Genomic DNA, 25,094 nt, shown 5'->3' on the forward strand with positions numbered 1-25,094 from the left:
CTCCTGCTTTGTATCCTTGCTACTACATCTGGATGGTGATACACATCTCTCAATTCTCTATTCTTCCTAATTCTCCAGCCTTCTTCATCTTGAATTGGTCCGTATATTTTTCTGAGAATCTTGTTTTCAAAAATAATAAGTTTCTTTTCCCATTCTTTTGTTAGTGCCCATGTTTCCGATCCATATAGTAGTACTGGAAGAATGATGGAGTGATAGATTTTAATTTTGGTATTTTTGGACAGAGTTTTTGACTTAAGCATATTGACTAGGGACCAGTAGGTTGCTGAGGCTACAATTACTCTATTTTGGATTTCTTTTTCCTCTTTGTTATCATGTGTTATTGTTATGCCGAGGTATTTAAACTCATCCACATGCTCAAACTCCAAATCATCCACTTTAAAATTCTCTTTCCTGGCTACTCCTTCGGTTCTAGCCACATTCATATATTTAGTTTTTTGATGGTTTATTGTTAGCCCAACATGATTGGCTTCTTTTATTAGGACTTTTGTTAAGCTCTCAAGATCCTTTTTGTTTTCTGCAAGAAGTGCCACATCGTCAGCAAACGCTAGCACATTAATTTTGGTTCCAATATTAATTCCTGCTGCTAACTGTTTAGTCTTTTTGAGGGCATCTTCAATCACTAAATTAAAAAGGAGGGGCGAAAGGCCATCTCCTTGACGCACTCCTGTTGTTACTTCAAAACTTGAAGTATATTCTCCATTTATTTTCACTTTGCAGCGTGATTTTTGAATACACATTCTTGTCAGGTTAATAAGTTTGTCAGGTATGCCAAACATTTTCATTTTTTCATACATTTTCTTCCTAAGGACACTATCATATGCTTTTTGAAAATCAATGAACAGTAGGTGGACTTCTTTATTATATTCCCAATATTTCGAAAGAGATTGTTTGATAGTAAATATCTGGTCCGTTGTAGAGCGACCTTGGATAAATCCAGCTTGGTGGTCTTCTATATTTTCTTCTATATATACTTTTAGCCTATTTAGGATTACTTTTGACAGTACTTTATAAGCTGAGCTTAAAAGAGATATACCTCTGTAATTGTTACACTCCGTTATATATAAACAGGAGCTGGTTTTCTCGCCGCTAGTAACTAGCAGCTAGAACCAGCATAAAACCAGCATCGTGTGACTGATTCTCCAGCTGCTAGAAACACTCACATGAGCTGGTATCTCTAGCCACTGGAGGTTTTAAACGGTTTAATATTACAAGCGCTTGAAGAGTCACTAGCAGGTCATGTGACCACCCAGCTGTGGTCTCTAGCACCATTCCAGCTCTGTCTGAGAGTATCGTGCTAGTTCTCGCATTAAGAAAAATGTATTTAAATTAATTGAACACATTTAAGCTAATCGAAAATAAATTTAAACTTTCATGTTTAGACATTTTTCACGCTTTGTCATAATTTTCTCGTTGTTATAATTGCTACATCTTACATATATTTTAAATGAATGTGTTTTTTTGTGTTGTTGAAAGATTAAGTCCTTATTTTATTCGCCTACCACAACTTTAATTAGTTAATTTGCATGCCGGTAGTAGATACAAAATAATAGTGTTTTTCTACATTAATATTTTATTTTTTCGTGGCACTTTTTACTTCTATGATGGCTGATCATTGACAAAACATCACTTCTAATACCAACACTTTTTTTTGTTAACTATGGAGTGTGTTGTTACATCTAATTACATCACTAGCAGACTTGTAAGTTGTAGCGCTAGTTCTCCAGCTTCGTGTCTCACAGGACTTCTAGCGCGCTGGAGAACTAGCAACTAAAGCTGCTGGTTCTCGCAGCGAGAACTAGCTGCTGGAACCAGCTCCGTGTGACAGGGGCTTTAATATTTTGTCCCAGATAGGGACTTCATCAGAAGCTAACTGGGACAAAATATTAGGGTTTTCTTTGTTGTGTCATGTGTTTTATGTGTAATCAAGGCTAATCTGGACTCTGTCCACCAGGTAAGCTAGCTGATCCCTATCCTTGTACAATAATCCAAAATCCTAACATAGTTGGATGTTGTACGTTTAAACAGTCTGCAGAAATATAGTTGTATTTATTGTAAGACACGAGACATGATCATATTAAGATTCAGATTCAGCTGATAATTATCAGCATTATTGGCAATATCACATCAAAAGGGGGTTGGGATGATGAACTTGACAGGCAAATATTTTAAACATATAAAAGTGTGTTTATTTGACACAAAATACAATTTAAATATTTTTTTATAATACAGACTTATAATCTAAAAAAAATCTATTTATAAACTCCTATTCTGGATACGTGTCTTAAATTTATTATTTTAAAATTTATGCATCCCTTTCCACTCTTTTTTGAGCTGCCAACTGCATATTTTTAAATAAAATCAAAATGTGAAAACAATATTTGAAATATACAGTAAAACCCTGTTAATCCAGTATTGGTACAAAACATAATATATTACTTTAAAAAATCCTTCCAGGTCAGTTGGCCTGACTAATGGCCAGTTGGCAAAGATGACTAATCTTTGCACACCATTTTGCACATCTGACAGTGTTATTATTTTAGGGAGATTTAAAAAAATCACTACTCTAAAAATGTTACAACTTACAGAGCAATAACAAAAACGATCATAAAAAATGTATCAACGACAACAAAACCAATTGTAATCAAATACTAACTATATTCTCTTATGTACACAGTTTGTCAGTAAACAATTCACAGTAAACAATTTTTGTACTCAACACGCCACAAGTCCACATTCTTAATTTATTTCACCTATCAATCGATGGTTTCAATCATCGTAGTGGTAACAATGCCTTCTGCTTTTAGTCTGCTCAGCATCGGCCGGTAAATGTGAGGTGCCAGAGGGTACACCATGCCTTGTTCTTGTATCTCTCCTAAATAGCAAAAATATGTTAGTGAACAGTTAATTCTTTACAGTATCATAGTATAGAAAGAACAATTTTAATTTGATGAGAGTTTGTGGCTCAGTAGATTAATTTGAGAAGCTCTTAATTTAATGTTTGTGCATTATAATTTTAACATGTCCAAACAAATACAGATTAAAACATGCTAGTTGGATTGTAAAAAATGCAATAGAATATGAAATATAATTTAAAGTGAATTTCTATGGAGGGGGTTTTAAATATGCATTTAATTGTTGTGAAAGGGATTTTTAAAGTGAAGTTTATAGCTGTGGATGGGGGGTTTAAAAGTGAACTTAGCTGCTGGAGGGGATACAGTGTAAAAAGTTCATTTAACTGAAGTAAAGAGGATTTTAAAAGTGAACCTTATGTGGAGGGGATTTTAAAAAGGTCACTTAATTACAGTGGAGGGGATTTCAAAAGATGAATCACAGTGTAGGGATTTTAAAGTGAACTTGATATGAAGAGGATTTTAGAAGTCCACTTACAGTAAAGGGACTTTTACTGATTCGTTTAGGTTCAAAATTAACATTATAGTTAAATTTACAATACAACTATGATTCTCGTATCATGAATGCTAAAGCAGCAAATCTATTGAGTTGAACTTTGCTTATCGCAGCGTAAAGACTTGTTAAAAGGTGTTACTGTGTTTTGTTATTGGCATAGTTTTAGCAAAGATCATACCGTCAAGAACCATCTTAGCAGCTATTGCAGCAGGCAGTCCAACAGTACGAGCCATGGCCGTCGTGCCTCGACCATCTCCATACTCTACCATGGAGATGTCACGTCGTTCCCTCTGGCCTCCACTCCAAGTGATCTCCAGAACATGGCGCAGAATGACAACATCACGTTCATGCTCTCCTGTAACCGGTAAGGATATAAAATGACGATTCCCTTACAAAAAATATTAAAAACTCAAGCAACTATTTTAACTTTAATTGATAACATTTAAATACATTTTTACATGTATTATTTGATGATTTTAGCGAATTTCCCATATAGGGAATAAGCTATTACCGTAGTACTCATGGTAAGACCTGGACCCGGGACCGATTTTTTTTTCGTTTTGAGGTCCCTAGAGGCCAAAAACACCATCCGTTCAAATTCATATATATATATATATATATATATATATATATATATATATGTGTCCGTTAGCGCGATAACTCGAGCAAAAATGATCCGATTTTGATTAAATTTGGTACAAACGTGTAAACCTATGTTTATTCGAACGAGTTCACGAACCAGCATGATCAGACCATGGGAACGGGGGTTTATGGGGGGTTTTATGGGGTAAAAATGGGTTTTTCCCATTTTTGACCCAAAAAAAATCAAATTTTGCAATTTCTTTCTAAACTATTTTGTAGAGCTTAAAAAAACAAATAATTTAGTATATTGAAGCGTTATAATGCGCCTAATGGTTACGGAGAAAATTCCAAAAGATTGCAAATTTAAAATTCCCATGTTATTCTTATGGAGAATAAGTAAACTGTTGTAGTTTGCTTGTTTATTAACATATTTTGCCCAAATTTGGAACATGTTTTTATTTCTTACTAACAATTAACATTTTACATAAAAAACACTTTTACCCTCCCTGTTGCAGCAAACCTAAGTATGTGTTAAACTGATTCTATTTAAATAGGGATAAATGTGATATTTTTAAGGAGACATTTTAGTGTAAATCCAATCAGGCAAATGGAAATTCGCTTAGTCTGCAGGTTTGCTGCGGCGGGGGTATTTATTGTTTACTGTGATTGTACCAACATCTGTTACCATATCTGGCGGTCTCGCCGACACTGCTAATCGTCCCTCACTCGCAGTCGTGGCAACCTAAGTGGCAACCTAATTGGCTGTTTGGTCAACCAATGTTTAGGATGCTTGACGCGTCAGATAATCAACGCTCTACTGTACATAGATTAAAAACTTTCAAGATTTGCTATTTCTTGTTTTGACTACAACACATTTATCTGTGTATTTTTTTTCCCAACTTTATCTGGGTTTATTTACTCATGTTATGTTATAGGTTCAGATAGGTATAGTTACTTACCTAGACTCAGTCTGCCACTGAGGTAGTGAGATAGGCTGTCCAGAGGATTGCCACATTTGACTACTGGAACATCATCCAACACTCCCAGCTGTTCTACGGCCCTTAACTGTGCCTCACCTACTCGCTCACTCACCTAGCAGACGACAATTGTGTCAGTCTATATAAAAATGTATCGTTTTAGAACAAAGTTTGCTATATTTACAACTAGTTGATAGCAGTGCTCAATTTCTAAAAATGAGGAGTTGGAACAGTAACCTATTTAATGTGATTTGTACCCATTTATTTACCTATTTATGCCAATATATATATATATATTTTAAAGAGAGGTACCGGAACTTTGTTCTGCCGATTTCCCCCACAAATTGAGCATTGTTTGATAGTAAAAGTGTGTATTACATGAATTTAAAATATAATTAGCTCTGCTGGAAGTTAACTAGATTGCTGCATTTGTGAGTTACACCTCAGATCAGGAATTTTGCCACTTTTCCTTAATCCTTACTGTATCCACACAAAAATTGTTTAAAAAAATTATTTGGAATTTTGTTTGATTTTTAGGAAGATAAAAATTCAGTAGGCATCGTAGTTAAATCATTGAATTCATGCAGTTAGAAGGATTAAACTTGTTTCATTAATTTCATGTAGATTTTAAATACTTTACCTTGCCCTTGAGGTTTTCATAGAAAATATCTGCATGAGACAATCCAAGTAATGTGCACATCAGTTCTCTCTGAAAAAAGTTACCTATTTACATACAAATCATAATTTCTGTTTAATTTGATAAAAAAATATACATTACTGTAGGCTACTTATAATAGTCAAAACTTTAGAATCAGTTAAGAACAGGCGTGGAAAAGTTTGGGGGTGTTGCCGCATGTCTTTAGTCGGCTACTTTTAAGTGCAAAAATTTACTTTGAACAGTTAGAACCATTCATTTTTTTCTTTAAACTGAAATAGTATCTTCCATTAGATTTGTAAGCATGTTAAACACTGCGTACTAAATTCAGGACCAGTTTCTAAATAGAAGAAAGAAGCTGTCGTGTCCTCAAACAAAAACAATTTAAAAGATGCTCTTAAATTTTTTACCAGAAATCTAAATAAAATTTGGATTATGGATAAAAGTAAGAGTTTGTGTATACTAGCTTTATATGTAACTTAGTGAAACTTTTATGTAATTCTGTAATAGCATTTCAAAATATTGTAACAAAACCATCATTCATAACCCGACATACCCATGTGATGCTAGGTCCATCTGGATGGAGTGCAGGATGAGCTGTCAAGTCAATAAGTCCTAGATGTTTTAGAGCTTCCATAGTTTTTAGAAAACCTAAACATATACAAAGTGATTAACAAAGGATTCACCTCAATAGGAGAATCCAGTAAACAATGTAACCGGTAGGCGGTAAGTAGATAATTTCACACTTATACCTGATATCCTTAATATTTTCAAAGATTATGTTTTATGGTGATTAGGATTAGGTTAATAAAACTAATTTTAGTAAATTAAATTTGTTAATGGTAGATCTATACCATAAAGAGTGAGTTTAAGAGTCAGTAACCATTGGCATTCAAAGACCCGACTCTGAAGTTAAAAGATAATCTATTGTAAACTTGTAAGCACTGATATTAGGAATTGTTATTAAACAAATGTGTTTTCTAAATGATTGGGATATAAAGATACATTTCCAAATTACCTCTATACCGTAATGTCCCTCTAAACATTGTGTGACATTCCGCCGCTACTCCGTACAACTGAGAGTATCGCAGACTGTCTCGGTTCGGGTAACCTTCCAGAGCAAAGCCTGGCAGGAATTCCAAGTCTTTACCACTCTGGAGTAGTTCCCCACCAGCAGCTACCTCGACCACCTTCAAACATCATAAAAAAATTTAATAATTTAATAATTAAATCATTAATCATTTAAATTTAATCATTTGTTAGAGCCGGGTTTTTCTAAGCGCGGAAGCAGAACATGGAACGCATACTCCTCTTGTCTTAGGTAATGTAATGGTGGTTTATCGTTTTTCCGCGCCTAGGAAAACCTGGCCTAGACTATAAGTAAAAATTATTAAAATAAAATCACTTGCTGTAATGTATTTGAAATTTGGTAAAAGACGGCAAATGAATCGTAAAAGTGGCCGACAACCTCTTAGAAAGATATAACGTGTGTGCGATGTTGACGCATACCAATGCCGTGGCCCTGTATAATGCATTAGAGGAGGCAATGGTAACTGGTAACATAGCTACTGGTAACAAATGGCAACTTGCTCTACTAATTAGGTTGCCGGTTTGATTCTAATACAAACCGAAGCTTTTAGATGGTTTGAAACCGGACCCAGTTTTCAGGGTTATGACGAAAGCTCCTCGTCATATCCCTTATAACCAGGGCTTATAACCAGTCGATCTTAGTGAGTAACATTCATTCATTCATTCGACACTCATCTTCGCCTTAAAATACCCTCTCTGTTGTGTCTAATCTACACTTAAGTTTCATTCGTATTCTGGTCAAAATGCATAGCTTGTTTAGTGTCTCTATGATGATACCTTGGAGTTCTCGAGGTATTTAGCATTTCCCAAGACGTTGAGCAGCACGCCCCTAGGGGACCAAGAGAACTTGTAGCGTAGAGGGTTGTTGGAGTGTTCCGGGGCTGGGAGGCCTCCGCAGTACGACACGTAAGACTCCACCTTGCCCCCCGCCTGATGTACCTCGTCTATACACTCCATGGCCAACAGATGGTCAATGCCCGGGTCCAGACCTACCTCATTGACTACCGTCACTCCAGCCTCCACGGCCCTGTAAATAGTCAGTTTGGAAATGCTAATGCTTTTTGTATTTTTTTGGCAATATCTACGCAAGTGGCATTTTTCCTAAAGAAACTCCAACGCTTTTTTTGGAAAGTGATTCAAACTGCTCAACATTTAGTAAGGGCAAACAAACTTTCCCCTCTGGTACCAAAGTTTGTTAAGCTCTAGGCTTACAACACATCCTACTGTGTTTTATTTATGGTAATGAAAGTAACAGCCATTTTATACTTAAATGACTTAAGTATAAAATACTTAAGTCATGCATATCCTAAGCATGGGGGTCTTACTTTTCGTGCAATCTCATCATCTCCAGTGTGCAGTAGGACGCAGTAACCATGTGAGTGTGGTGGGTGATGCAGGCTTCTGCCACTAGATGGTGCAATTGGAAGGGCAGTAGGGACACCACCAGGTCGGCGCTCTGCACCAACTCGCCAACATGGTCTGGTCGTCGCACAACATCCACCAACACTGGCTCTACTCGCTCAAACTGGTTGGCTAAAGTCGAAACTTCATCCTGCACTGATGAACCTGGCCAGACAAAGTATATGATTACACTTGAAATACTTGAAATTATTTGTTGTATTCATTTTTTTCCAATTTTTAGATCTGAAAATGGAGCTAAGAAGTTTCAAAACTAGTTACCAGTAACACAAAACAGTGGATCAACAATGACAAAGGTACGCGGATTCTATTTTATCGTGAAGACAGGCTGGTCTAGTGGTTGAACGTGGGGCTTCAGTAACAGAAGTTCCACAATTAAATCCCTCCAATCGACCAATATTGCTTAAAGAGTAACAAGCGGCGTTAATAATAGGCGGTAATGCCACGACCTTCTGGGCCCAACCAGGCATAGGCCCAGAATTACTGCCGCTTATTACAGAACAGAAACAGAACAGAAAATTTGTCAAAAAAGTACTATAAAGTCTACGTTAAAATATATTTTTATGATTAATCAGTGTGGCAGATTGCGTGTAATAAATATAAAGGTTACTTACAGTCTTCGCAATCCTGTTAGTTGAGCACTACGGCCGTTTCGGAGATAACTCCATCGTCGGGTGCGTAGTCATTATACACTAATCTGAGCTATTTACATATTTACATTTCTTACGTGGTTTCTTCATTTTCATTGCGTCAAAGTTAAATAAATAGTACATACAACACAAAACACGGACACGACACGAAAACATTAAGGCACGTGCACGGCTAAAAACTGACGACCGACTGAACGAACTTTATCACTGCAAAGGTTTGGTGGACGACTGGAACAGCTGATAACACGTGTACCAACATAGCTGCTCAAATTATACCTTGTCCTGTTTGATTTGTATTATTTTCTCAAAAATTGGATTGGCTGCTGAATTAGTCTGGGAATTAATTATTAAGTTCGGTTCTTTAGCTGTACTGGTGTAAATGTGGAAATTTTCAATACAATTAAGTTTGTGACCTTTGCTACCAATGTGGAGTATTTCTAAACTATTAATTTCAGAGTAGTCGTGGCAATACTGTTGGATGTGTTCTGCATAATTTGAGACAGGATTTGGTTTCTTGATAGCACTTATATGTTCTTTATATCTGGTCTTAAAACATCTACCAGTCTGTCCGATGTAGTAGGAATCACATTCTCCACATTTAAGCTTATACACGCCCGACTTCTCTATGCTCTTTGCTTATTCAAAGGCAATAACAGACAAATTGACCTGTTTGGGAAATATCTTAATAATATCCATCCTAGACTTAAATTCACAATAGAACATGAGAAAAGCTCCTCTATCAATTTCCTTGACCTGACAATAACAAAATCCGATAACAAACACCTTTTTAATATTTATAGAAAACCGACCAGTACAGACACAACCATCCATAGCAGCTCTAATCACCCCCACTCTCACAAAATTGCAGCCTACAATTCAATGCTCTACAGATTGATTAACATACCTTTAAGTGAAGAAAACTATAGAAATGAACTTAACACAATAAAATACATTGCCTTGAATAACGGTTACAGCTCTGACATGATTGATAAACTACACAGGAGAATCAAGAGTAAAGCTAATAATAAAATTGCCAAAGAAAAAACTGATAAAAAGTACGTGACACTAGAGTTCTGTAAACTCAACCAACGTTTAGCAACTCGTCCTTTTAGTAGGCATAACTATTCAGTTGTATACAGAACTAGCAACAACCTTCAACGTAAGTTGTCAGCTCCACGACAAAGGGGTACTACGCCTATACTAGAGAAGTCGGGCGTGTATAAGCTTAAATGTGGAGAATGTGATTCCTACTACATCGGACAGACTGGTAGATGTTTTAAGACCAGATATAAAGAACATATAAGTGCTATCAAGAAACCAAATCCTGTCTCAAATTATGCAGAACACATCCAACAGTATTGCCACGACTACTCTGAAATTAATAGTTTAGAAATACTCCACATTGGTAGCAAAGGTCACAAACTTAATTGTATTGAAAATTTCCACATTTACACCAGTACAGCTAAAGAACCGAACTTAATAATTAATTCCCAGACTAATTCAGCAGCCAATCCAATTTTTGAGAAAATAATACAAATCAAACAGGACAAGGTATAATTTGAGCAGCTATGTTGGTACACGTGTTATCAGCTGTTCCAGTCGTCCACCAAACCTTTGCAGTGATAAAGTTCGTTCAGTCGGTCGTCAGTTTTTAGCCGTGCACGTGCCTTAATGTTTTCGTGTCGTGTCCGTGTTTTGTGTTGTATGTACTATTTATTTAACTTTGACGCAATGAAAATGAAGAAACCACGTAAGAAATGTAAATATGTAAATAGCTCAGATTAGTGTATAATGACTACGCACCCGACGATGGAGTTATCTCCGAAACGGCCGTAGTGCTCAACTAACAGGATTGCGAAGACTGTAAGTAACCTTTATATATATTTTTATGGCTCTCTATTACTTCCTAGGACGCTAAGCTCTTGATTAAAGGAAGTAAAGGAGAGCCATAACAATATATTTTAACGATAGCCTAAAATAATTTGTAAAACTGTTTAAATCAAGAGCTTAGCGTCCTAGGAAGTAATAGAGAGCCATAAAAATATATTTTAACGTAGGCTTAATAGGAATTTCTTGACAAATTTTCTGTTGATCAAATTGCATACTCTACCTACTTACTGTATAGCTACTATTGTACTACTGTGCAAAGAAACATTTATTCAGTATTAAGTTTAGAACAAAGATAGTTAATACTTTTACCTTGAGAAAAAAAATTTGGGGTTATACGAATAAATTTATAATTTTGTATACAAATTAGGATTTTTAATATTCAAGGAAACACCACTTTACCGCACAATTTACAACACTCTCCCAGACATCTGTGCCTTATCTAGTTTTTTATACTCTTTTAGCACGTCATTCATGCTCACTTTTAGAGTCAGGGTGACAAGATATTTACCTAAGGTTATGTGCACATTTTCATCCCTGTTCAGGTACTTTACGAGAGGTGAACTGACCCTTCCTGCTCCTAACACAAGGATCTTCTTTGTTGAACCAACTGCATCCGGCATTTTGTGGCGGCTACGTCTGAAACAACTGTTATTATAAATCTCAGGGTCAATAGAGCAGCGGTTCTCAGCCTGGGGGCAAGAAAGGATTTCATGGGGGCGCACTTTTCGAAAAACTAAAAAAATAAAAATTTTAAATAAATAAAAATAACACAATAAAATTAATTTAGGATTGTAGCCACACAAAACTTAATCACATGATACTGAAAATATAGTAATTAACTACACAGAGGGATTGAGATTAATTTGGCGTGTGGGATGTGTGATGAAAATGCAGGATTCTAAGGGGAGTCTAGGAGCAAAGAAAGGTTGAGAAAGGTAGCCTTATATAATGTAAAAGAATACAAATGTAATATTAGGAGTAGGTACATTAAATTCAATTTAATTTACCAGCTTTATTTGGCTGAAACTTAAATTTTTTTTGCAATAAAAAAAAGAATAAATCCATAATATAAAGTATGAAATTATATTAATTCAAAGTAATTAGAAACCATTAGCCAGTGTAGTAAACTTCAGTTTACCTTTTGAAGCTCGTTTAGACATCAGTCATAGTTTGTTTTGTTTTGTTAAATGGGGCAATATTATAGCAATATTAATTAAGGAGAGGTTATTTATTTTCTTATTTATTTTACATTATATTTATATACATATTACGTTTCTTTTAAAAAAAAAAGTATATAAAGAAGGTTTAATTTAGTGTAAGTTTTAAAATTAAGTGCCAACCGAACAGACGGTTATTTAACCATTAGTTTCATAAAGTGTAATTTTTTACCTGTGAATGTATGTACCAATATGTTGTAAATAAAGCACTTATTCATTTCATTTCATAAGTAGAAACCATTAATTAAAAACATTATAATTACATATTTTGGGCATGTAATATCCTTTAACTGAAAAAAATTCATAATAAACATACAGTTAAATTTTTTTGTTCTAGGACGCTAGGCACGAGCCTGGAATTGTTTTTCACATTACTTCAGGCTAGACCTACGGGTTGCGGCATTATCACTTTGATAAAATCTATTAGTCATTTGGAGGACTTGAACCTGGGACCTTAGGGACCGATGTCCCACGCTCTAACCACTACACCAGCTCGCTCCCCCAACGGTTTATAATTGCCAAAATATATAGTGTTATATAGCCTACATATTTAATTTTTAAACTAAGATTAGCAAAGCTGTTAACTGATTTAACCTAAAAATAACAGGTAGGTTTAAGTCCGAAAATGTAAAAAAAACACAAACTGTTTTCCTTATTTAATTGAATAAAAAATTATATTTGGTATGGTAAATAATAAAAACTTAATTATTGAAGAAAAACTACTTACTTGGATTCCTGCCTCAAATCTTGAATGTATTCAAACTTGGGTGTTAGTTTACCATTACTTGCTATGATGGCCTGCCAACACAAAGATAACAAAATGATAAGTGTTTAAGCTTAATTGGCAAGTCTTTTGAAGTGCTATTCGTGAATTTACATATAACAACTGTACCATTAATTAGGAAGCAAAAAATATACATTATCACTCATATTTATAACCAATTACTATAAAAGAATGGTAAACCAAAATAATTTTATAATGCTTGATTAAATAATTACACTTGCCAACAAATAATTTGTCAACATTATCGCTTATCATGTTTAACTAATTTAAAGTTTATTAATACAATTACGTTTCTTAGATGACCTAGACACTCACATTGGCTACAACGGTGTCAAAGTTGTGACTCTCAAGAGGTTTGGTTGCGTCTGACTGAAGAATATCAACAGCATATGGCATCACAAGGTCACCGAAAAAGTCAGTTGATTCTCTCGGCAGCTGAGTCGGCATGTTATCAATCGAGCAGACTAGGAGTCCGGCACCTTTGAAACTGGCAACAAACAGTTGGTTGTTTCATGCAAGGATCATGTTTTGGTTCATAGGTAATTCTGAAATGTCTTTCAAAGGTATCTAGGTATTTGAAATGACTAAGTGTTGGTTATGAACCTGTTATTGAATTACTATAATTTTGATAGCAATTTTCAAGCGTATGGTAAAATGCTCTTTCAGTTAAATTTGTCTTCGGCACTTGCTCAGTTACAACGCTCAAAATTGTAATATATTCTAAAACTAGGGAGAGTGAGACGAGTAAAACGGCTTGTACCTTTTATATTCCTTGTTGCGGTCCGCATCGTAGAGACAGAAGGGCGTGTCGATGGTAGTACACTCGTTCATGAACTCTATGGAGCCGCCAGGGTCAGCACTGATGTCGCAGATGGCGAGTGTACGGTGGGGCAGTGCGGGGGCACCTTCACTGACGGGGAGCCAGGGTGTTTGTGCGGAGGCTAGGAGATTCTTGGCATCTGGTAGTGTCAGTAGCTTGGGCGCCCCGACTGCCCAGTAGATCCCGTTCACTATCACTGATGCATACGGGGCGATCTAGGATTGATGGAACGTTTTATGGTTTTACGTGTTTGCAGAAATATTGTCACTAGCTGACGTTTTAAATGAATCATGATTATTGTGTGTGAAACATGACATGTTGGTGAATTAAAGTTTTAGTTACAGTAGTAACTCCTCCATTGCCATCACTGATATGGTAGGAATGCAAATGTGACAATCGGAATGGGGTCACAGCACAAAAAGTGTTTTAACCTTCATATTTTTAACTAACAAACAGGTATAGCTTGGCTTTTAACTTATGTTGAGGCGAGGTACCTGATTACTGAAAGAACCTGGAACAATGACTGGGACGACTCAGCAAGTAAATCCCATTCATGCCTCAAATACACCACTGACGAGAAACTTACAAAAAATGATTAATTCATCAACTGAAAAAAGCAAATAACTATATTCCAAAGTTATTATCAAACAAAACTTGTGTGTTTTTGCCAATTCAATATAACCTTTTTTTACTAGCTAGTTTGGACACTTAAAGTCAACTGATTAACAAGGGACAAACATCTTATATAAGCAAATTGTCACCTTCTTCCCAAACGTTGACATGTAGAGTTCTGGGTGAGAGTCGTAGTCCTGTGGATCGTAACCTCCCCCCTCCCTCCTCTGTAGGTGGTCTCTCCTGCGCACTTGACACCCGTACACTTTGTTTGTAACTGTGAAAAATTAAAAGATCCTTAAGAGTCGCCGTTCTTGATAAGACCATAATTTTATTCAGCTAAGTACGCTAAGGAGTTCACAAAAATGGTTAGATATAAAATGTCTAAACAAGTTATAACATCTATCACAGTCATCGTAAAAATTTGTTCACATTGATTTATCCACGTATAAACAGTAACTATAATAGCGTATTACTATTAGTAATGTAAATTATTAACATAAATTATGTAAAATACAAACATTACCTCCGTGCTCTGCCACTTTCTGCAGCATGGAGGGAGGAACATACTCATGAGGTAGCTCTTGGAATATCTCCTGCGCTCCTTGCGAGACATTACCAGACCTTGGAGAAAATAAATGCGGAGATCTCATAAAAGTATGACTTTAAATACAGTATATTTAGTCTTCAACTTCTAATTTCATTTTAGCTAGGATTGAATAGCCTGACTACCTTGTACTGTCTTTTACTATAACTTTTTAAAGACAGAAATAACAATGTTTTCATTGAACTTCTCAAATTAACAGTTTTTCGAGTTTTTATTATATTTTGTGAAATACTTTGGAAACACTGTATATCTATTACCCTATTGGCAATAATAAAATCAAACAATCATTCTTGTGGTAATTTTGTTTCCCCCACTTCCGTCGCTTTTACTGTGTACAGTTACTGCAACAAATAATTGCTTTTGGATAATTTTTAAACAAATAGTGGTGTGACTTTTAGTGTTGTTAAGAGGGTTTTCTCTGACTATACGCCAGTGGTGTAGTGGGGAGGGACGTGTGGAAACGGTTTTCCCACTCTGCTTTTTCCTGAGGACCTATGTACTGTATATACTATGTTTGTGACCCTGTATTTTTTTTGCAACACACCACTGCTGAACGCCAACCTAATTGACAAGATTGACTTCTTTACTTAATTATTTATTTCGGTACTACACCAACAGGTGTGAATGAATACCATTATAAAGAATTTATTTGCGACATGTATTTTGCGGTCTCAAAATAGTTACAGTACAAATATAGATACAATCACTGTTCATAGCTTTTCAACTGAACTAAACAAACTGAATATCCAGTCCCTTACCCAGTAAAGACAAATATGAGTGGTCCGATAGACTTGGGCATCATACCCAGAGCTATCTCATAGCCAGCGTCTCGTATTGCCTGTGTAGCCATGGAAGAGTTGCGGTAATTGTGTGCCGGACCTATATGCTGAAAATTGGTGCCATGTTAATTCTTTAATTTTGAGTAAAAAACAACAAAAATAAAATGTTGAGAATTCCTTAATGGATATAGGTATGGGTTTCATGTAATTCAGTTTTTGATCAAGACGTAGAACCTGCAGTTTGACGGATACATACCATTTTGTAAAATCATTTTTTGAAATGTGAAATAATTCCTTGGACTTTATCCTCATTTCTTGTTAAATAATCGGCTGAGAACCAAACAGCAGCATCAGAATGTAATTCCTCCATTGTATTGTAAAAAACAACTTTAAAATTCCTGTTTATCCACAAAACATTTTCTAGAATGTTCTAGGAAGCTCTCTGATATTTTAGAAAATAGTGGTTTCTGGAGGACCAATGTTATCTGTTATCGAAAGGTAAAACCCAAAAATCGTTCCCATGCAAAAAAAAATTAACAATGTCAAAACTTGTATATTGTAGGAATGTTATCCTGTTAAAAATGAATGAAGTTGAAGTCATATAATTTGTTAAACAACCTTAATAAAATGAACGATTTACGTAATCAAAAATTTGAAAACAACTAGAAATAATCATACCATGAATGGTGTGTGGTGACCTAAAGCAAGTAGCCGTAGACCTAGACCATGCAGTATATTGACCATCCCAGCAACTCCAGCGTATTTACCAAACGCAACTATCCTGTGGCCAAGCTCATCCACTAACTTCTCATAGTCGACCAAACGGATGTTCTGTAAATTATCGTAACTGTAATAAGTAAGTGTTTAAACTAGTGAAATTATACATGACAAGTTCCTGTGATTTTCATACAAAGACATTTTTATTTGAGATAAAATTGGTTTTCATTTTTAAAATTTAACAATTTTTGTTGATCAGTCCAAGAAATTTTAGTTGTATGTAGATCGTGTCAATTAGAATGGCAAGCAGAATGCATGTGGGCAAAATAAGCCTTCCCCCCATTGCTTTTGTTATTTTTAACAGTCTTAACAACAATTAATTGCCGTTAGACCAATTTAATACCATTAGTGTCTAGCGGTGTGATTTTTATTGTTGCTGAGAGCCTTTACCACATCTCTCCCTACCATTGACGTTTAAACTTTGAGATACATGACGGAATTTTAAAAGAAAGTCAAGTTTCTATTTAGAATTTTTTAAGGACTAGAGTTCACCTATAGCTTACTTGAGACAAATAGGGTTCAAGGGCTTCTTCTCTGAGAGTTGATTGAAGAGAAACGTACTAGGACAAAATATCTGTGCTATGTCTTTTGTGACCTTTCATTGCGTATCCCTTAGACTCATGACTCTAATTTTTCCCCCAATAGGTTGACAGTCTCTTTCAACCTTGCATTTGTCTGTCTACGTGGAACATATCCACAAAGCAAGGAGTGATCAGTATTAGGGTGAGCTGTACTGTACTAACAAAATTTAGTTGCTGGTACCTAAATCGCCGTCATGGATTTGAATTCTACCCTGCCCCCGACTCACCTTAGCCAATCTTCTCAAGTAAGCTAGCTAAAATCTATTCCTTAAAAAATCCAATATACAATACAGTATTAACTTATACAGTTACCTTTTCTAGGCAAGCATCAAGCAGAGGCATGTTGGATTCCTGAGCCTTGATTGTGTGTGAGAACATGCAGTAAGTCTTGTTGGGAAGCAGCAAATCAGCTGGGACCTGCTTCACTCCGAATATAACCGATGCTTCTGATATGTCTTCTTGTGGAATAGCACCAGCATTTATATAAGACTGAAACATACTTTATGTAGCTTACTCAGTTTTAATGTTAAACTATTTGTTCAATAAATACTTGTGTTACTAGTTTGATCTTTCTTTACTTTGTTGATGACTAATTTAGTGTATGAATAATGTTAGGATTTTCACCAAAATATTTGTAGAAATTCTTTGTTTACAAACTTATCTTTTAGTTCATAAACTGCACAGTACCTGTTTTCACACATCACAATTATTACCAGTTAATTGATATGGGGACACTACTTACAGTGGTATTGTAGGTACCTGTATTTACTCTGAATGGTTCAAGATGATTTCTCAGATTTGTGAGAAATCTATTTCATGTCATGATCTTCAAGCGCTAATGTTGACTAGTTATTTTTCTTCTTTTAGGAAATATTTTATGATTTGGAGGGGTCAGAGCAACAATCAACCAAGTCCAAAGTTCAATAATTCGCCACCAGAATGGTTAGTTTGTTTATGCTCTGAGCTCTGACGTACTGCAACAAAGTTTCATAGCAACAACCAACCAGTCCAAATTTTTAAGGTTATGTTGATCCATCATTTGTTTGTGTTGTTTTCGGACAGTGATTTGAGCCCAGGAAGTGATAAAGGTAATGTTTATAATATTTATTACAACCTAAGTTATGAATTATTATTAGTCTATGTTATTTTATTATTAAGATAGAATGCATTATGTAACTTTTTGTTTGTTTGGAGCAACAAGAAACACATTTTGACTTTAATTTAATTTCTTTTGACATAAATCCTAGTTAATTATTAAATAAAGTTTGGATAAGGTTTTAGTATGACAAGTTGTTTTTCTTTTAGGTCAAACTAGTGGCAACAATGGGGACGATGCAGAACAGAAATCTTTTCAGCAGGATATTGAAGCTCAAGGCGACCTGAATGAGGAAATAGAAAACTCCGAACCTAATCCTGAAGGTAAGCCAAGGCGTATAATTTAAATCAAAAGTCGTTATCCCAAAAACAATAATCCCAATGAATTTTAATTAATAATTTGGTGTGAAAATGAAACATTGGTGTTCATTATTCAGGATTTCTATAACTGTTGTGTTTCTGTTTCAGAAATCTTAAACAACCCAAGTAGCAAAAATCGTTGGCAAATCGTTGGCCCAACGTTTCTGTCGATCGTTGGCCAACGGTATGTTTTGGCACTGAGTCTTACGGTTGGCCAACCAACCAATTTTTGCGGAAGGGCCAACCATCCCATTGGGCATAACCATAAAAAACACAAAATAATAAAGATTTTGTATGCAAAGCATAATTATGAGTTGAGTAAATTGATTAAATAGTTCATAAAAACTTATTATGAAAATAAAACGAAATAAAATTTTTTGGCCGGGACGGGTCTCGAACCCATACCTTCGACATGTGAGCCTCACGCCTTACCTCTGAACTAACTGTGCTTGTTGGTTATGAGTGGTTTCAAGTGGTAAAAGAGTAGCCGACAGGTGCAATGGTCACAATTAATACTTTAAATATTTTTGATGCTACAGTATAATATGATTCTGTTAATCTGTTTAGGCCTCAAGTAGTTGAATTGTTTTTCTGGTAGTTGGAGAGGATACTGGTATTTGAATATAGATGATTTAATTACCATTAGATATTAGTAGGCTACTGTTATAATTGATTGTTATATAATTAATTAATCTTTTCTCTATAACTATTCAAAACTTGCTTAAATAAGTTAAAGAATATTACAAAAAATTAATTATAATAATAATTATATGTTAAGCAGGTGTTCCCCACTGTATCTAGTATCACAACATCATCTGACTACATTCATTATTGATCCAAATTTTTACAATATTTGTCTTATATTCTGCTGCCATAACATTTATGTACTTTTAAATAAATCAATTTGTTAAAATTCGTTTTAGAATGTTTTATACTTAAACCCAACGAATGCCCAACGAAGGCCCAACGATTCTTTCCTTTGTAGGGCCAACGAATCACAGTTTCCGTTGGGCCAACGTCGGCAAATCGTTAAAATTTTTGCCAACCATTTACCAACCGTGCTGACCATTTCCCAACGTTGGGCCAACGATGTGTGCTACTTGGGAATGAACAACAACAAGGAGGAAAATGACAAGAAAAGAGGATGATTGGGAAAGGAACAAAAGGAAAAGTATGATTGAGAGGGCAAGTCAGAAAAACAACAACTTGTACGTTCCAGAGAGGACTGGTTTGAAATAATAAAGTCAGCAAAACTCAAGAATCCATGTTTAGAAGTTCACAAAATGAAACGAGAAGAGGGACCTGTCAATTGGTTGAACATTAGATGGATCAGACTTCTTAAAGGAGAATCTTTCACTGTGTTCTCATTGTGTAAAGAAGAGCCTTTCAGATAGTTGGACTTATAGCAGTACGCCAAAACAAAACCAAGAAAAAATACAACAATAAAAAAGGATTGCTCTTACAATCACTTGTTAATGTTCAACAGAGCCCTCTCTATCCAAACCGTGGACCGGTCACACAAGCAAAAAAAGATGACATGCAATCTCTTATACCGTACATACCCTTCCCCCCACCATCACTGATACTTCAAGAAGTTACTACAAGAAGAAGGAATTTGGAAGTGGACGAGGAAGCTACTGTAATGAGGACAATAATGAAATCTTTTACCCGTAACTATCCGTATCTTTGATCTGTATGAGGGTCCTCTAGTAAATCTTTTTTTGTAATTTGACTGTTCATTAATTGAATCTTTTATCCTCTGCCATTATGACAATGTAATATTCATTTGATTTCCATCTAGAAAATGCAATTTAGTAGTGTTATTACTATCAAATTTAATTGTTTTGTTGGAGTTGGTAGGATAATGCAAAGCTAGTATTGAAAAACTTTCAGTGTATCATTCCAAGCAAGTCCACAAAAAAAATTTGCTTCTTAATTTAGAAAAATCCTTTTTCCCTTTAAAAATTTGATCAAACAACAATTTTTTTATGGATTTACACCACTAAAAAAATCTTACTAATCATACTAATATTATAAATGTGAAAGTTTGTGTGTTTGTTTGTTTGTTTGTTTGTTTGAAGTTCAATCACGCATTAACTACTGGTCGGATTGTGTTGAAATTTGGTACGATGATAGCTCACCTTCCCGATTAACATATAGACATATTCTTACCTCAATAATCCTTTCGGGCTCCGCCCCAGCAGCTCTAGAGTTTCCCATGTTAACCTTATGAGTATTCATATTTAAAAAAAATTAAATAATTTTGCCAGCTGTTTCAACTACACAATTTGTTCCTATGATGTTCAATAGCATTAAAAGGTTATACGGTTTACCAAAAGGGTGCAGCACCATTATAGTTCTTTATACATTTATGACAACAGCTAATTTGAACCAAGCAGCAACAAAACCTGAGTGTGTGAACTTTACCTCTTTCTACTGTTTAGGTGAAGTGGTAGAACATCATGGCTATGGTAGATATTCTATAAACTAAAGTATACGGTAGATTATAGTAAACCAAATTTTCTCAAAACGTGTCCTCTCTCATTGCAAATGCAAAGCACAAGTATTTAACTGCAATAAGCATTGTATATTAACCCCGTACAAAGGACGGGTACTCAGCTAGTATTATAAATGTGGAAGTTTGTGTGTTTGTTTGTTTGTGTGTTTGAAGTTCAATCACGCATAAACCACTGGACGGATTGGGCTGAAATTTGGCATGATGGTAGCTTACATTCCCTTTTAACATATAGGCATATTCTTATCTCAAAAATCCTTTCGGGCTCCGCCCCAGCGGCTCTGTAATTCCCCATGTTAACCTTATGAGTATTCATATTTAAAGGGAATTAAAGAATTTAGTCAGCTGTTTGCTGTTTCAACTAAAAAAGTTGGTTCTATGTTATGGAAAAGCATTAAAAAGTTATAAGATTTACCAACAGGGTGCAGCACTATATTTTTTTGTTGCATTTATGAAAACAGCTAATTTTAACTAAGCAGCAACAAAAAACTGTGATTCGCAATGAGAACTGTCAAAGTAGGATTGTTTACAGTTATGTTTATGTTTTTTATTTCGTGAATAATTTGTGATATTTTGCGAATTGTTGATAATTTATTTTTCTCTATTGTTTAGGTGAAGTGGTAGAACATTATGGCTATGGTAGATGTGTAATACTATAGAACTAGAGAACCTGTGCGGCTCAATGAGCCGCATAGTATAAAACATAACGCCGAGGAAAACGTTATGCTTAAATTTGAGTAATTCTAGTAACATCTTAGAGTTGTTTAAACACTTGTTAGAAACTAATTTGTATTTGTGTCGTCAAGGTTCACCTATATCTGCTTTGAATAGGCTAAGGCAGCAACACCATTGAAAGTTGGTTAACGTATTTCTACATATAAAAACATAAGGTCCGCCAATATTTGGTTTAATCTTACTACTTGTACTTATCATAGTCAAGGCATTATTATAGTTTCTCATAAATCTTTTGAAATATCTCGATCTGTCAGTGTCAGAAGTAAACCTTTCTTGCATGCATTAATTTGATCTGACATTATGCAAGTTTACTTTACCACCGTAACAACACTCTGTGCTTCGTATATTTTATCACTTCCAAAGTCAGTTGCATAACAGAGCTGGAAAATATTATTCATCTCACCAAGTGAATGTGTATCTGGATGGGTATCTGTTAGACCAGGCCTCTCTTTTTCTACTCTCCTCATACGCACAAGATATCTTATTATTAATTGTGTCCTCCTCCCGTGTTAAATATTTCTTCTTTGAACTTGAGGCATTTTCTGTTCTTCCAACAAAACTGATTAACTGTTTAACTTGGTCTTAACCTACTGAATATACAAACATAAATATTTACTCCCAAAAAGCTAATGAGTATCTTTTTATAAACAGCTGTTTTTTGTTTTTAAATTTGTTCCATGTATTTCTTATGGAGAAACCCCGACCTTTGAGAAGGCCTCACGCCCTTAAGAGTAGGAATTTTAAAATTCTAAAACCTTATTGCAAAACTACATATTGAGACGAATCTTTTGACACCTTAAACGTTGAAATTGGTCCACAAATAAGGGAGGAGTTGCGTTAACAAAAAACGGCTTCACGTATTATATATATAGATACTGTAAATTAAAAAAAAAACAAATTTTATCAAACTGTATCCTCCCTTATTGCAAACGCAAAGCTTGAGTATAACTGCAATAAGCATTTTATGCTTATGTTCCAGCCCCGTCGTACGAAGGACGGGTACTCTGCTAGTATATATATATTTCATAGGTCAAAGGGTGTTAAAGTTATAAAATTGTAACTTTAAATCTATTTTTCTCAGCTGTTACTATTTTTTACTTTGTTGGTTGTTTCTCTGATTGTCCATTTGTAATTAACTCTTTAACTAAATACCAGGGGGTTAGCTGTTGCTCACAATAGATAGTTATAAATAGTCTGGAAACCGTACCTGTACGGGGTATGCTCGTCGGTTGGACGGCTGTATGAGCACCTTGACGCCGGCCCTCACTAGTTTCCGCACGTTGCTTGGGGCCAGAGGTGCTCGTCTCTCCCACACACTCTGGTCTTCCCTGCGAATCGCCATTACCTTCCCCTTCAGCGGCTAAAATCCAAAATCATTATCATCATTACTACCATTGTAATATTTTAGACATCAACGCCACCTGTGAATGCAAGTTGAGAGTAGAATGGAGTGCGATGATCTGAGTAGCTTTGTGACTGAGATCAGCTGTTTCCTTAGCCAAGTCCAGTTGTCAAGGACAGCTGAACCCTGTTTCAAACATCAAAAAGCTACTGACTTCTGCGGATTGATCTGGCAACCATTTGATTTTTTGTTGAGCACTATAAACACTCAGTTACCCTATCCAGCTCATTTGGTAATGATTTGGTCTTCTTTTGAATTGCTATTTCCAAGAGCCCATTATAAAAATAACATATCAAATACAGTAATTAAGGATCTTGACCCTCTCAAGAAATAAAAACACCCCACATTCCATCTAAGAAACTGTACTACACTTCAATTCACTGTACTGACTTCACTTAACTGTTAATTATTCACCAGCACGCCAATAAAATAAATTAGCACTTGTTTCAAAATTTAAAAAGCAACTAACATGTTTTGTGACAACCAAACTTTCTGAACCATCATAAATTAACACGATCAAGCTAATTGCATATAGAATAGTGGATTAATATTTACTAATTCAGAGTTTGGAGAATAAGCTGATAATTTCTAAAACTTTGCATTATTCTAGATTAATATAAGAACAAGGTATTATTATTTGTGCAAATAAGATTCTAGTGTAGGATATTATAGCTTCTTCACACTTGGATAGGCAGGAAATTTTAAGTTTAATACAGTTTCTAGTAGTTTTCTGTTCCAGTAACCTAACTTATAAACATAAAGCATTGGTTTTAACAAGCTATTCAGAGATTATTAGAAATACTTACAAACTTTGCCTTCTGGATGATTGTAGAGTAGAGACGGAGTTGATTCATATTGGTGTTTATAGATTTACCTCTCCTAAAATAAAGCAAAATCATATTTAATTGATCACTCACAAGTTACAGTAAAAAAAAAACTATATGAATGGATTTAACACTATGATACGATTAATTGTCATGTTAATTAACAAAACTAGGTCACTAACTAAGATTTTAATACAAACTTTGAGACAGACTGAATTCTTAATTCACAAGGAAATAATCTGGTTTTAGTTTTATCAGTTGGAAGAGGTCAGTTCCAGGTTATCGGTATAAATTTTTGTTTTCAAACCGGGGCCTCTAGATTACTTAAATAATAGATTACCGATTACTGTAGTTTCCAAAAAGCCTATGTACCATAAACATCACTGTTAGCTGATGAGCACAAGTAATTTGTGGTGCATTTATTTTGTTATTTATTTAACAAAAATTGTATTTTTCAAGTTATTTAGTGAGAGAACACTCCAAACCCTAGTATTTATTACAATAAGATTTTCTTACAAAGTATTACTCATTAATTCAAATCCCAGCACAAAGTCTAACTGAGTATAATCGTATCGTTGAATTTGGATTGCAGTAAAACTATATAAATTAATATTATTTCCAAAAAGGTATTTTGGTAAATTTATTATGTATTTGGAGAAGGTTCAATATGGAGACAGTTCTCTAAATTCCCCATTTTCTTGTTTTTGCTCAGAAAGATTATTGACCTAAAACTCAAGTTGTGCACTAAACCATTGGCACATTATTATATCTAAAATCCATTGGTGTTAGGTAAATCCATTGGTGTTAGGTAGGATTTGAACCTGGACATCCCAGGCACAAGGCCCTTACACCAGACCAACTGTACACCAAAATCTATTACCTATAAACAACTGAAATTTAACATCTTCTGCAGTACTCACCTTAAAATATATCCTTTGACTATTAATACAACTCTGTAAAACTGTCTGAGAACTAAACTGTGAACTTAGTTGTACTTAAGCTAAGGATGGAATCATTGATGTTATTGACCTCATCCATTATCACTTTAAACTTTCCACTACAATGTTGAGCTGGTTATTTTCACAAATTTTGTTTCTGACCAATCCTGATTCACTAAGTACACTACGAAATACGTTATCCTATTTGATTCTTTTGTTGTTGTTTATCAAACAAAGAACGTAAGTAAACAAGATAAGTGTAGTGTAATGATAAATTGAATGAATGACATAGTTAATTGTGTAGTTGTATATCTACTACAAACTCATTATACCACAATACAATTTAATTGCTAATTAACT

The 25,094-nt window shown here is 34.9% G+C and overlaps 1 protein-coding gene across 3 annotated transcripts; it reads right to left on the reverse strand.

Moving 5' to 3' along the window:
* Positions 1–2,182: 2,182 nt before the first annotated feature.
* LOC128995051 (alpha-aminoadipic semialdehyde synthase, mitochondrial-like) lies at positions 2,183–24,742 on the reverse strand. 3 transcript variants are annotated; one of them, XM_054419927.1, is made up of 20 exons: positions 24,717–24,742; positions 23,779–23,851; positions 22,778–22,930; positions 17,178–17,354; positions 16,186–16,338; positions 15,487–15,614; positions 14,648–14,745; positions 14,271–14,398; positions 13,450–13,724; positions 13,005–13,176; positions 12,633–12,703; positions 11,197–11,333; positions 8,055–8,295; positions 7,507–7,756; positions 6,659–6,830; positions 6,197–6,291; positions 5,626–5,694; positions 4,968–5,100; positions 3,605–3,781; positions 2,183–2,893 (listed from the first exon to the last, which is right to left on the reverse strand). In XM_054419927.1, exons 2-20 carry the CDS (start codon positions 23,824–23,826, stop codon positions 2,775–2,777), a joined length of 2,796 nt encoding a protein of 931 aa, XP_054275902.1. In that variant the 5' UTR covers positions 23,827–23,851; positions 24,717–24,742; the 3' UTR covers positions 2,183–2,774. The 3 variants fall into 3 exon arrangements, with proteins under 3 accessions (XP_054275902.1, XP_054275900.1, XP_054275899.1); XM_054419925.1 differs by lacking the exon at positions 24,717–24,742 and having other exon boundaries at positions 11,197–11,324; positions 23,779–24,011; XM_054419924.1 differs by lacking the exon at positions 24,717–24,742 and having other exon boundaries at positions 23,779–24,011.
* Positions 24,743–25,094: the final 352 nt, after the last annotated feature.

Source organism: Macrosteles quadrilineatus, unplaced genomic scaffold (genome assembly GCF_028750875.1).
Source record: "Macrosteles quadrilineatus isolate MER2022 unplaced genomic scaffold, UCM_ALF_1.0 Scaffold_5__1_contigs__length_97177068, whole genome shotgun sequence".
In the NCBI taxonomy this organism is placed as follows: domain Eukaryota; kingdom Metazoa; phylum Arthropoda; class Insecta; order Hemiptera; family Cicadellidae; genus Macrosteles; species Macrosteles quadrilineatus.

What these genes read in the sequence shown, in the direction of transcription:
- LOC128995051 (XM_054419924.1), bottom strand. Translation starts at nt 23,871, where the DNA reads ATGATTTTGCTTTATTTTAGGAGAGGTAAATCTATAAACACCAATATG. An exon ending in TCATCCAGAAGGCAAAGTTT is followed by an intron (nt 22,931 to 23,778) that starts GTAAGTATTTCT and finishes TTTGGATTTTAG; the next exon opens with CCGCTGAAGGGGAAGGTAAT. An exon ending in ATGATGAGATTGCACGAAAA is followed by an intron (nt 7,757 to 8,054) that starts GTAAGACCCCCA and finishes GACTATTTACAG; the next exon opens with GGCCGTGGAGGCTGGAGTGA.